This window comes from Hemiscyllium ocellatum, chromosome 36 (genome assembly GCF_020745735.1).
Source record: "Hemiscyllium ocellatum isolate sHemOce1 chromosome 36, sHemOce1.pat.X.cur, whole genome shotgun sequence".
Lineage (NCBI taxonomy): Eukaryota > Metazoa > Chordata > Chondrichthyes > Orectolobiformes > Hemiscylliidae > Hemiscyllium > Hemiscyllium ocellatum.
Window position 1 is genome coordinate 9,526,288 of NC_083436.1, and position 14,435 is coordinate 9,540,722.

Genomic DNA, 14,435 nt, shown 5'->3' on the forward strand with positions numbered 1-14,435 from the left:
CCACTCACGTCAATTTTGGCGGGGAAGGCGCGCGCTTGGTATCGCAGCAACCCACTCAAACAGGCCGCAGGCGCGCGGACGGTTACCAAACATCAATAACTGTACAGGTCTTAGTGGCGGTTTTTGTTCAATGATTTATATGTTTTTTGACCGACACTTGGGTGGTTAACTGGAGGGTTAAAAACTAGATGTGTCATTTCCGTTGTTTAGTACGGAGATTTTGGCCCGATAACTAGCTGGGATCAGGAGGCGGCTGCGCGGCGAATGGAGCAGGTGGCCGGCTATTCACAGGTAATGACCGACCTTCAGCCCGGTGCCCGAAGCTGTGGGTCCGCTTTGTATTAATTGACCTATGAAAGTTGACGCATCATCATGAGAAAGAAACTCCACCTGCAAGTCACTTCGTGAGGAGTCACCAATCCGATCATACCCCAATAGAAAATCTAATTGCGATCGATGAAAGTTTACCAAACCTGGCCATGTTAATATGCTCATTATTGTGTTCTGGTGAAAGTCTTAGAGCAGAAATGTTGAGTTTACTCTTTGATCGGGATTGCAAGAACGCCATCTGGCCTAGGGAGCATACTATAATTTTACTATAATTGTACGTTGACCTCTCGGATCACCATTTTGAGATTTGGAGATGTTCGTGTTGGAGTGAGGTGTACAAAGTTAAAAATCACACAACACCAGGTTTCTGGTTCAACAGGTTTAATTGGAAGCACACTAGCCACTACCACCTAATGAAGGAGCGACGCTGCGAAAGCTAGTGTGCTTCCAATTAAATCTGTTGGACTATAACTTGGCGTTGTGAGATTTTTAACTTTGTTCACCATTTCGAGCAACTGCTGGGATATTGCTTGGGACTTTCCATTTTCCACTATGCTTATATCTTTGATGTTCATGCAAGCATATAGCATCCATACATACTGACTCCTCAGCAGTAGGACTGTTGGCTATGGTCTGCACCTGAGTCTCCGAGAAAGTCAAATTCTCAAAGCTACCTTGTTTGGTACTTGGTTGAGTGGGTTGGGGGAAAGAAGTGGTACCAAATCTGGACTGTGTAGATTGGAGAATCTCGCACTGTGGGAAAGTACAAAAGAGGATTGAATGAGTGGAAATGGCACAGTTGGTGAGAGAATAAAGCCGATTGACTGCCTGAGGGGAGAGTTGGGTCAGTTGTTTGGCTGGTGGGGTGTGGAGGAAGGAGCATGTGGAAAGTGATGAGTTGTAGGGGCAAACTGCTTAAAGCATACCATGTTGGTAATATTGTTATTCAACTCACCAGTCCTTTCAGTTCATCAACATGCTCTTCAGTGTTATCCCTCAACCTGCACCCTAAAATCTCTATAAAGAAACCACTTTGAAGGGGCATTGAAAATTTAAAACTCTGTCTGGGAGCACTTTTTCAAAGCATGCCAACATCCAACCTCTTACCCCACAAATAAAAGGTAAATTTGCCACAGTTATGCCAGACCATAGCAAAAGGTGACTGGTGGTTATTTACCCTGAGGGCCATCATGCCTCAGGCAACAGGAGAGGTTGAGAAGAATTCAGTTAATGCCAGAATTGAACCTATATTATTGGCATCCTTTTATATTGCAAATGAGCTATCCAGTCAATTGAGCTAACCATTCCAGCATTCTACCCTCAGTCAAATATTGAAAATCAAGCCTCTTAAGTCTGTTTCCTTGTCATTGATACTGCTAGAACTGCTGAGTATTTCTTGTATTTTCTGTTTTTATTTCATACTTTCCCTCTTTTGGGTCACATGAGCACTGACAAATGATAGAGAGGCAGTTAGCCCACCAGGTGAATTACTCTATATTCATCCCAGACTTACAAATGGTTCTCAAAGTAAACCTATTTAAAAAGGTTTACCTCATCTTTCTGCAATAGATAACCAAAGGTTAGAACTGGGGGCTAAAATTTTGGAACTTAATTGAATTGAGTGGTTTCTTTGTCACTTGTATTTTACAGTGAGTAATATTTTAGAATACAGTGAAAAGCTTCAAGCGTTGCCACAATCTGGCATCATTTTGAATAGGCTTTTAAAAATATATATCTGAAAGAGAGTGTATCTCCATTCTGGCACCTGCACCATGAATTCTGAGCCAGTTCACCAGCAACACCAGTGCTGCCACTCTACTCGACTGCTTCACTGCCAGCTGTGCAGGACCCACGAATGTATGAGTCGCAACTCTTTCGGTGCCATCTCTTTGCCGCTGGGACCACCTCGCCAAGGCAGAGTCCCATACTGAATCCACACTTGCCCTACAACCAGGAGTCCTTGGCTGCCACCGCCTAGCTGATAACCCGGCCTACACTGGCTGCAATCAGGAGTCCCTGGCTCTACTGCCTCGATTATACCATAAGTCCCTGCTCTGGGCATACCATGATGCTGCCACCTTGCCAACATTAGGAGACCCCACTCCAGGCTTACCATGTTGCAGCTGCCACTTTCTTAGCGCCAGGAGATCCCGTCTCTGGGCCTACTGCAAACAGGGGTCCCTGATTTCATTGTCTGGCCAGGCCAGGCTGCCACCATGCTAAGAGTCTAGTTCCAGGCACCCCTATCCAAGATATCGTCTTATTGGTGTCTCCATTTTGAAGAGGTTGCTGCCAGCTCTGGCTGCTGGGAGGATGTCCTTACTGCTACTGCCACAACTTCAAAATAATGGGAGGAGTCGCATCAACTACCGCCATTCTGACTGCTGGGAGATTGCTGCCATTTGTGCACAGCCCACTTTCGCTCTGCGCCAATGCAGCCAATTAACCCATCAAAGAAAAGAAAAACAAAAGAAAAAGACAGAAAGCAGATTGAGAGTGGATGAGGTCTAGGCAAGACCCCACATACAGCCCTGCTACTCTGCTACCATCTTGGTTGGGTGTGAGATATGTAGGCATGTGAGTGGTATTTCTTTGAGATAAAAGGAAGATAGAGCAGGTGAGTGCATGACTGGCGAAAATGTGCAGGAAGTTGAACTTTCTGGACTGATTTGGATAAGTGCAGTCTATACAGGCCAGATGGGCTGTACCTGAACAGATCAATTTCCTTGCAAGGTGCATTGTAAGGACAACTGGGGAAAGTTTAAGCTACGTTCTATGGAATGGAAACAAGGTGGTCAATGAATTGGAAGACTCACCGTGTACTAGAGTAATACATAGTAAGGTACCAAATGGGTCATACAGAGAGAGGATGCAATAGATCTAAATCAGGTTTACTGTGCATGTAGCTTAGACACGCAGTGTGGTGAAGAATGTTGGGGAGTTTCAGACGGGCATAGCTGAGGGAGAATATGAACCAGAGATCTGGCTATGAAAAGGACGTGACTGGATACCAAGTATTCCTGAAAACAGGCGTTCAGCAAATAGTACAGTGGCATTGATGATTGCTGGAGACAGTATATGTCCTAGAGCGATCATTCATCAATTAGTTTGCCAAGTTCAAATTGACTCATATATCCTTATTCTGTTTTCCGTTGGTTAGCCAAATACCCCCAACACCATAAGCTCTTATCTAGTAATAATCCTATGGATGGCAGCCCGATTAAATGCCTTTTAGAAAATCAAATACTGACTTCCCTTTTCTGCTTTTACATCCTCAGAGTGCTAAGGTCTCAATCTAAACCAATGATTTGAATGAGGAAACCAAATGAATGGTTGCTACAGTTGTGCTGTATCATAATGATTTATTTTTATTTATGCTAAAGAGCCTTTACTTCTGTCTCTTTACAGCTTATACCAATTGACCTTATTTGCTGGTGCATTCTTATGTTTGTACACTCATTCTTTCCTGCCACACTCTGGTTATCGTTGATGTATTCCCATCATGCAATCAAGACACTTGTCTTGTTCTTTCTGTTTATCTTCTCAAACCTTCCCCTCATGGAAGGTTGAAAGTCTTTTCTACAGTCTCAGTTATACAATTTGCCAGTGATTCAGATGAAAACTGACCAAATGGCAGAGCTCTCTCTTTCTCCAGTACTGGTGCCAGAGTCCCAGGAATGAAATCTATTTATTCTAAGCATGCATTCAACTCTGTTATCTGAAATTGTTTTGATACAATTTGCTTCTGTGCAACTGGTGATATTGTCTACTACTACTGCCATTCTTGTTTCAAAGGTTCTAAGCTACAGCTCTACAAACTGGTGCAAAGAGTCTGCAAAGGAATATGTAAGTAGGATTAATGAGTTAGAGATAAAATGGCAAATGTAGAGGTGAAATGTGGAAAAATGTTAGGCTGTACACTTTAGCTAAGCCAACAGAGCATTTAGTGGAGGTTCACTGCAAAATGCTGAAAAGGTATCTGGGTGACCTTATGCATGAGATGGAGATACAGTAAATAAGTAGAAAAGTGATTGGCCTTTATTGCAACAGAGCTTAAGATAAAAGTGAGTAAGTCGTGCTTAGGCTCAGAAAATTCAATAGGCAGACTTCTGTGATGAAGGGATTATTTTATGAGGAAAGGTTAAGGATATTGAGCTTGTACAAGAGATAATGTCTTGAATAAGAGGGTAGATGCTGCGAAGATATTTCCCCTTTTGAGGGAATCTATAAAGAGGAGTCAAAATAAGAAGACTTCCATTTAAGACCCAGATGAGGAGAAATTTCTTCTGTCAGAGTATTTATTTCTTTTAAAATTCAGTTGTCCAAAGAGCAGCAGAAGCTTTGTCGTTGTATTCAAGGCTGACTTAGATTTACTGCGAAATCGATATTTATGAGGTGCTGTCAAACAAATGGGGTCAACCTTGATAGAATGGGAAGGCAGTTTGGGAGGTCAAATTGCCTACTCCTGCTCTTTCTTATGATTCTCAAACATGTTCCACCTCATAAGACAAGGAGATTGGCATAATTTCACCTTAAAGGAAGCTTTGCTCCCCTCATTTACTTCATAGATAGCATATTGGTTTACTCTAATTGAAAAGAGCAACAGAAGGTTCAAGCCTTCTGAGCAGCTCACTGCTGACATCGGCATCCTTTTGGAGCAAGATCTTGTTCCCAGTTGGCAAGGTGGACATGCAATGCCAGTGGACCTCAAGGTTGCCACACTCCTGAAGTTCCTCATCTCTAATTGCTTACACGGACCTTTTGATGACACCAGCAGGATTTTGTGAACTGCTGTCCGCGGGTACACCTCCCAAGCAATGGTCATCATCTTTGCAGGATGACAATTTATTTTGTGATGATTGAGAACAGAGGACTATCATTTGCATTCCTAATTGTTTAGACTCAGGAGAGGTTATAAAAGTGTCCAGAACAAATAAAAGGACAGAGCATTTGCAAGGGGTAAGGAATTTAACTTCAGGTGTAGCAGATAGGGGACAAGTGAAAGGGACAATAAGAAGGGCGATAGTCAATAGCGGACAGAGGATGTTGTACTTAAATGCTTACAGTAAACAAAGAAAGGTAAACAAACTTCTAGCACAGATTGAAATTGGCTGGTACAATGTGGGCACCACAGAGACATGGCTACAAGGGGATCAGGGTTGGGATCTTGAGGGGAGAGGCAGATGCACAATAGTTGCGGGGGAGATGGTTGCCTTGTCAATCATAAGTTAAATTAAATCGACAAAGAACAATATAGGGTCAAAAGGCATAGAATCTAAGTGTAAAATTGAGGAACCACAAAGGAGAAAAGACCCTGAATGGTGTATGTACAGCCCTCTTAGCAATAGTCAGGATTTGAAGCAGAAAATTAATCAGGAGATAAATGAAGGCATGTAAGAAAGGTGCTATTACAATAATCATGGGGACTTCAATATGTGGGTAAACTAGGAAAATGAGGTTAGTAGCAGATCCCAAAAACAATTGTGGAACGTGTACAAATTTTTTTGTTTGGATCACCTTGTGATAGAATCTACTAGAGAACAGGCAATTCTGAATTTGGTCATGTGTAATAGAACATAGAACAGTACAGCACAAAACAGGCCCTTCAGCCCACGATGTTGTCCATCCAGTTCTGGTCGCCCTATTATAAGAAAGATGTGGATGCTATAGAGAGGGTTCAGAGGAGGTTTACCAGGATGCTGCCTGGACTGGAGGGCTTATCTTATGAGGAGAGTAATGAGGCAAACTTGATTGGAAAGCTTAAGACAAAAGAGCTCCTAGGGAGCAGTAACCATAGCATTATCAAATTTACCCTGTAGTTTGAGAGGAAGAAGCTGAAATTAGATCTAAAAGTATGACAATTGAGTAAAGTTAACTACAAAGACATGAGGACACCTAACCGGAGTTGATTGGAAGGGGAGCTGAGCAAGGAAGATGGTGGAACAAAAATAATGTAGCTGGAAAAGCTCAGGAGATCTGGCAGTATCTGTGATCAGAAATCAGAGTTAATGTTTCGGGTCCAGTGACCCTTCCTCACAACTGAAAGGAAGATAGTTGGTCAACATTGATAGGAGTTTCTGGGGATAAATCAGAGGGCACGGCAGCAATTCATCCCAAGGAAAAAGAAACATCCTAAAAAAGGATGAGACAACCATGGTAGATGAGGAAAGACAGAGACAGCATTAAAGCAAGACAAAAAGGGTATAATGTAGTGAAGATTAGTGGGAAGCCAAACGATTGGGAAACCTTTAAAAACCAGCAGAGGACAACTTTAAAAAAGCAATAAGAGGGGAAGAAGTTGAAATATGATGGTAAACTAGCTAGTAATATAAAATATTTCTTTCAAATATATAAAAGATAAGAGAGAGGCAAGAGTGGACATTGGACCACTTAGATCACAGAGATTTACAGCAGGAAAACACACCTTTTGGTTCAGATAATCCAGGTCGACCATATATCCTAAATTAATCGAGTCCCATTTGTCAACATTTGGCCCATATCCCTCTTGAGGAGAAAGTGAGGTCTGCAGATGCTGGAGATCAGAGCTGAAAATGTGTTGCTGGAAAAGCGCAGCAGGTCAGGCTGCATCCAAGGAACAGGAAATTCGATGTTTCGGGCATAAGCCCTTCAACAGGAATGAGGAAAGTGTGTTCAGCAGGCTAAGATAAAAGGTAGAGAGGAGGGACTTGGGGGAGGGGCGATGGAGATAGGTAGAAGGAGGTCAAGGTGAGGGTGATAGGCTGGAATTGGGTGGGGGCGGAGAGGTCAGGAAGAAGATTGCAGGTTAGGAGGGCGGTGCTGAGTTCGAGGGAATCGACTGAGACAAGGTTGGGGGAGGGGAAATGAGGAAACTGGAGAAATCTGAGTTCCCACCGAACTCATCTCCGCATACCTCGGCACGGTTCTGTCCCCCTTAGTCCAAGAACTCTCCACCTACATTCGGGACACCACCCACGCCCTCCACCTCCTCCATGATTTTCGCTTCCCCGGTCCCCAACACCTTATCTTAGGTAAGGGAGGCGCGGTGGTAGTTTGGCGCACCGATCTTTACATTGCTGAGGCTAAACGCCAGCTCGTGAACACCTCCTCCTACTGCCCCCTTGACCATAACCCCACGTCCCACCACCAAACCATCATCTCCCAGACCATCCATAACCTCATCACCTCTGGGGATCTCCCATCCACCGCCTCCAACCTCATAGTCCCACAACCCCGCACCGCCCGTTTCTACCTCCTGCCCAAAATCCACAAACCTGACTGCCTCGGCTGACCCATTGTCTCAGCCTGCTCCTGCCCTACCGAACTCATCTCTGCATACCTCGACACGGTCCTGTCCGCCTTAGTCCAAGAACTCCCCACCTACGTTCGGGACACCACCCATGCCCTCCACCTCCTCCATGATTTTCACTTCCTCGGCCCCCAACGCCTTATCTTCACCATGGACATCCAGTCCCTATACACCTCCATCCCCCATCACGAAAGCCTCAAAGCCCTCAGCTTCTTCCTTTCCCGCTGAACCAACCAGTACCCTTCCACTGACACCCTCCTTCGACTGACTGAACTGGTCCTCACTCTGAACAACTTCTCTTTCCAATCCTTCCATTTCCTCCAAAACAGAGGAGTAGCCCTGGGCACACGCATGGGCCCCAGCTGTGCCTGCGTCTTCGTCGGATATGTGGAATAGTCCATCTTCCACAGCTACACTGGCACCACCCCCCACCTTTTCCTCCGCTACATCGATGACTCTATTGGCGCTACCTCGTGCTCCCACAAAGAGGTTGAACAGTTCATCCACTTTACTAACACCTTCCACCCTGACCTCAAATTTACCTGGGCCGTCTCAAGACTCCTCCCTCCCCTTCCTAGACCTTTCCATTTCTATCTCGGGCGACCGACTCAACACAGACATTTACTATAAACAGACGGACTCCCACAACTACCTAGGTTACACCTCCTCCCACCCTGCCCCTGTAAAAACTCCATTCCATATTTCCAATTCCTTCGCCCCCACTGACATCTGCTCCCAGAAAAACCAATTCCAATACTGAACAACCCAGATGGCCGCCTCCTTCAAAGACTGCAATTTCCCCTCAGACGTGGTTGATGATGCGCTCCACTGCATCTCCTCTACTTCCTGCTCCTCCGCCCTTGAACCCCGCCCCTCCAATCGCCAGCAGGACAGAACCCAACTGGTCCTCACCTACCACCCCACCAACCTCCAGATACATCATATCATCCTTCGTCATTTCCATCACCTCCAAACAGACCCCCCCCCACCAAGGATATATTTCCCTCCCCTCCCCTATCAGCATTTCGGAAAGACCACTCCCTCTGCGACTCCCTCATCAGGTCCACACCCCCCCATCAACCCACCCTCCACTCCCAGCACCTTCCCCTGCAACCGCAAGAGATGCAAAACTTGCGCCCACACCTCCCCCCTCACTTCCCTCCAAGGTCCCAAGGGATCCTTCCATATCCGTCACAAATTCACCTGCACCTCCACACACATCATTTACTGCATCCGCTGCATGCAATGTGGCCTCCTCTACGTTGGGGAGACAGGCCGCCTACTTGCGGAACGTTTCAGAGAACACCTCTGGGACACCCGCACCAACCAACTCAACCACCCCGTGGCTCAACACTTTAACTCCCCCTCCCACTGTGCCAAGGACATTCAGGTCCTGGCCTCCTCCATCATCAGACCATTGCAACACGACGCCTGGAGGAAGAGCGCCTCATCTTCCATCTAGGAACCCTCCAACCACAAGGGATGAATGCAAATTTCTCCAGCTTCCTCATTTCCCCTCCCCCCAACCTTTTCTCAGTCCCAACCCTCAGACTCAGCACTGCCTTCTTGACCTGCAATCTTCTTCCCAACCTCTCCAGCCTATCACCCTCACCTTAACCTCCTTCCACCAATCGCATTTCCAACGCCCCTCCCCCAAGTCCCTCCTCCCTACCTTTTATCTTAGCCTGCTTGGCACACCCTCCTCATTCCTGAAGAAAGGCTTATGCCCGAAACGTCGATTTTCGTGCTCTTTGGATGTTGCCTGTCCTGCTGCGCTTTTCCAGCAACACATTTTTCAGCTTTGTTTCTACAGCCTTTCTCAATTTAAATAATGTTCAGATTTTGGTTTTCTATCCTTCCTGCCATGTGCTTACTGTACATTTTCCACATTATATTCCATCTGCCTAGTTTTTGCTCATTCACTTAGTCCGTTCATATCCCTCTGTAAATTTGTTGTGTCATCCTCTCTACCTGCCTTTTCATCTGTTTCTGTGTTGTTAGGGCAGCACAGTAGCTCACTGGTTAACACTGCCTTACAATACCAGGGACACAGGTTCAATTCCACCCTTGGGTGACTGTGTGGAGTTTGCATGTTCTCCCTGTGTCTGCATGGGTTTCCTCTGGGTGCTCTGGTTTCCTCCTACAGTCCAAAGATGTGCAGGTTTGATGGATATGCCATGCTAAATTGCCCACAGTGTCTAGGGATGCGCAGGCTGTGTGGATTAGCCATGGAAAATGCAGGGTTATGGGATATGGTACGGTGCTGGGTCTGGGTGAGATGTTGTTCGAGGGATTGGTGGAGACTCAATGGGCCAAATGACGTCCCTCTACACTGTAAGGGTTCTATGATTCTATTTTTCTTTTCTTTACTGGTTGTGTCCCCTGAACTGAAGGGATTCTGAATCCCTTAGGGTGTTTTTGTGTTTAAGTGCAAGGACTCAGTGAAAACACCATTGTGCAAATAATTTTATTCAATATTTCCACCACCATGAAAAACACCTATGTGGTCAGGGAGGCAAGAACAAGCAAAGCTGGATAGGGGCAGGTTCTATGATTCTGTGTATCCTTCTTCCACCCTAGTCCTCTCCTGCCCCTTCCAATCAGGTTAAAGCCCTGTCCACAGCTCTAGTTATTTAATTAAGCAGGACACTGGTACCTGCATGGTTCCCATGAAGCCTGTCTGCCTGGAACAGCTCCCTTCTATCGCAGTACTCAGTGACAATCTCTATGCACTGAAACCCATTCCTCCCATATCAATCTTTAATCGATATGTTTAGTTCCTTGACTTTATTTACATATGTCTCGTTCTTTATTTCGTCGTGTTTTGGTTAACCATACTTTTTTTAGGTCTTCGCTAAAAATTCCTTGCTTCAGTTTCCCCAACTTTGTTTTGAATGCTTTGTACTTTGCTGTAAAGGCAACTTCATCTATCATTGCCCACAATTTGCATCTCCAAGACATTGTACTGTGATCATTCTTACAATATATTGATATCACAACAACAAATACCCATGATGCAGGTTACCACCATTTCATTGAACCAAGGGTGAGGAAAAGGGTTAAATTTACAAAATTCTGACTGTCTAATTGTACTTCTGGTTTCCTCTTCTCTTTACAGTATGTTGGAATACAGTGCAGCTTACTAAACCGGAAATCTCACCTAGGCCTGGAGCAGATTTCTGCAGTGGCTGCATCAGGAAGTTCATTGCTTGGCTCAAAAAAGTACAAGTTCATTGTAGATGATGACACTAGTGAAACTATCGTGATCTGCTCTGCCTTCAGACTTCTGGAGAATCTGCAGTTGGATTGTCCAGTAGGACAGTTATTGAATGAAGCAATACAAGCACACCACAAACAATACAAAACTGGAACATCCACTCTCCTATTCCTTGCAGGAGCATGGAGTAAAGCAGTTTTAAATTGTTTAAACCAAGGGGTTCCCATTCCGATCATAGTATCTGAGATGTATGGAGGGCTAGAACTTTGCTTTGAAGTACTAATATCACGTCAGATATCCATAGACAGCATTTTGGAAAACTCACAGTGTAAACAAAGGTCGCAAACAATTAAAGCTGAGAGATTATCATGTACTTTAACTAGCTTTCCCACCCATCCAACAAATGAAATGCAATCAGTTGTAAAGGAACATGCTCACTTTCAGTCAAATATATCAATAAAAATGAATTCCAGAAACAACTACAGCATTAGCAATGAGAATGGCTCCTCTATGTTGTCTATTTCAAGTAATATAATTACTCATCCCCCTCCTGACCAAGGTCACCCAAGTTATACACGCAAACAAGCAAAAGCAAGAATAAACATGAGCCGACACTTTGTGAATTCAAATATAAACAGACAAGAAGAAGCGTTGCCAGATTTGTCAAACAGTTTTCAACAGGATTCCTTTTCCACTTCAGCTGATTCTACTCGCTTTGCTGCCCTGGCTTTATCATTGAGCCACGGAAACCATAGGATGATGAAATTAGCAATAGAGGCTTACAAAATTCAGACTCAAAGTATTTTGCAAGAAACTATTAAGAAAAGAACTCTCCCAGAATTTAACATTGATAAATTGGTTACGTATTTCTTACCAGGGCCACCTGAGTATGAGTCCTGTGTTAGTCCTGGTTTTGTCACATTAATTTCAGAAGATCAGTCTAAAATTGTCCAGGATTTGGCAACTTTGCCTCTTCATACTATATTTATAAGTGGAGATTTGACTGATAAGTACCGTCATCCAGGATTCAACAGAATTTCAGATATAAAAGTGGTCACTCAGACTGTTGAGGACATTTCCAAAAATTTAGAAGAAGAATGGTTATGTAGAACAATGGATGTACTTCATAAATTTCATATTAATTTGATTCTGGTGAAAGGACTAACCTCTCCATATTTAATGAATAAATGTCTGCAAGAAAAGATTTTAGTTATTCAAGAAGTTAAAGAACCTGTATTTCAAAGATTAACAAAGGCTATGGAAGGTATCCATGTAACTTATATTACGCAAGTAAAAGAGAATTGCATTGGAACTGGAGCACATCTATGTTTATGGAAAATGGGACATGGAAATATACCAAATTCAGGAGAAAGATTTGCTGTTCAGATAAATACATATAAAACTGCTGTGATCACAGTAGTGCTTTGTAGCCCCTTAAGGTGTAAGCTGCAGACATTAGTGGACCAATTCTGGACTTGTGCATACCGTCTAAAACATGCCCTTAGTGAAAGACGCATCTTTCCTGGTGCAGGGGCCACTGAACTTGCCTGCCTATGCCATCTAAAGCAGCAAATACTTAAAAACTCTCCTTGCACCCTTGGAATTAATGAAATGAGTTGCAGTGGAACGCATCGTTCTTCAGGGTTTGCAGAAACTGCAGTATTGTTTAAATCACAGGTCTTGCAAGCCTTGGCTGGTGGCTTGACTGAGTATCTAGTGACTGCTATGTTTAATACTGGCATGTATGAAACACCACTAGATGCTTTGTCAGAAGTGCAAAAGTGCCTTCACGATAGTGATGGAACATTTCCTATCATTTCAGAGTTATCGGAGCAACATGTGAAAGTCGGTATACCATGTAGAAGTTCCTGTAGCAGTCTGAGTGATGACTGCTTTGATTATGAAGTCTATGACAATGTAACAGTTAAGCTAGAAGCTTGGCGAAGGGCTTTGAATCTAGTGCTACTGGTACTGCGGGCAGATGCTGAAATTATCACTGGCACCAACGCTAAAGCCTGTACAGTTAGTGAAGACCAAATAAGAGAGGGAACATTCCTATAGCATGAATAACAAGATCAGCAAGTATGCAGTTTCCAAAATAGAAGTCAAGCATAAAGGTTTCTGCACTCGTTCTTCACTGCACGCACACCACATGGGTGCTAGAAGAGATAAGCTTAAAACAAAAGAAGACACGCATATGTGTACAGATTGAAAGTTTAATCTAGTCGTGAATGTGGACAGCAAGATATTTAAGCTGCCACCAGAGGTACTCAGCCCATTACAGGAGGTTTTGGACCTTCTAAATTTACTGAAAAAAGGTTTACTTGTTGGATTGCCGCTACTTCTATTTCTTGTTATAGAACACAAATTAGCAAATTGGTACAATAAAATATAGACAGCTGGAATTTATTTTGCAAAGTATGTTGTACTAACCAATAAGTGCAAATGTCTCAAGAGGCTCAGGTTCAAGTTCCACCCACAGCAGAGTGTGTAATAACATCTCTAAATAAGTTGATTAGAAAATATTAATGTTAGCCATTATAGTAGTAAGTATCACACATAGATCAGAATCTTCCCGCTCCTTTGGTGACTGGATTATAAAGTTGTGCAGGCTGTGCAGTAATCTATACAGTTACAAGTCAGATTGAGTAACCCTGTGCATATTTGCTGGAGGTGGACTACGAGGATACTCCAGTTATGACAATCAAAAATACCGCTATCTCTAATTGTGTCAGTTCCTGTCGAGCGAGGAGATGGCTTCAAAGATCAGAATCCCATGCTCCTACTAGGGAGCTCACTGGCACCAAATAGCAGACATTTGTTCAAATCGCAACCTTGCCACTGACAAATAAAATTGTTGAAATGGATGTCTCCAATTGCCATATGCAGCCAAGCTTCAATTTGCTTCATGAGCACTGATGGTTGCTGCCATACATCCCTATTGCTCCATGTATCTGGCCCTTACTAACAGAAATGCCTCTACTGTCTTCACAATAGCAGTGGGTTCTGTAGTGTGAGGGGATTGTAGCTGCCAAGATATCATGTGCTCCAGCCTCTGATCTTCATCTGAAACCCTGAATTGGATGGCAGTGGTTTCCCCTTAATTAGCTATCTCCTGGAAAACTCTTCAAGTTAGCATACATCTCACTGAAGTGGGATCAGCTCCCAGAAATGTACCTGACCTTTTATTATCTTCAATGTGCAGAGGATTCTGGCCAAACATTTGAATGTTCTTTTGATGGAGTTTCCTTAAAGGAAGTAGATAGTACATTATTAAGTGATTTACTCCATCATTTAGAAGATGCAAACTCAGAAAACCAAACCTTGTAAGATTTGAGTTTTTTAAAAAATAAAATAATGAACATTAAGTAAACTTATTTTATTCAACTGATTTATTTACAAGTCCAGATGATCACAAGCTGACATTTTATTCTGACTTTTGAAAATGATTAGTTCACTTCCTAATTCTAAATGGAATAATAAATTTGGATGCGAAAATGCCATTTTATGTATGAAAGCTCACTTTTCCACAATGTACAAGCTGTCATATAATTGGAAAATGAATATGTTATGTGAAAGAATATAATATTTTTCTTATAA

General features: G+C 43.4%; 1 protein-coding gene across 1 annotated transcript; it reads left to right on the forward strand.

Annotated features, from left to right (window-relative positions):
• Positions 1 to 33: 33 nt before the first annotated feature.
• bbs12 (Bardet-Biedl syndrome 12) lies at positions 34 to 14,096 on the forward strand. Its single transcript, XM_060851444.1, has 3 exons — positions 34 to 291; positions 4,126 to 4,176; positions 10,737 to 14,096. The coding sequence occupies exons 1-3, from the start codon at positions 265 to 267 to the stop codon at positions 12,894 to 12,896; spliced, it is 2,238 nt and encodes a 745-aa protein (XP_060707427.1). The 5' UTR covers positions 34 to 264; the 3' UTR covers positions 12,897 to 14,096.
• The last annotated feature ends 339 nt before the right edge of the window (positions 14,097 to 14,435 follow it).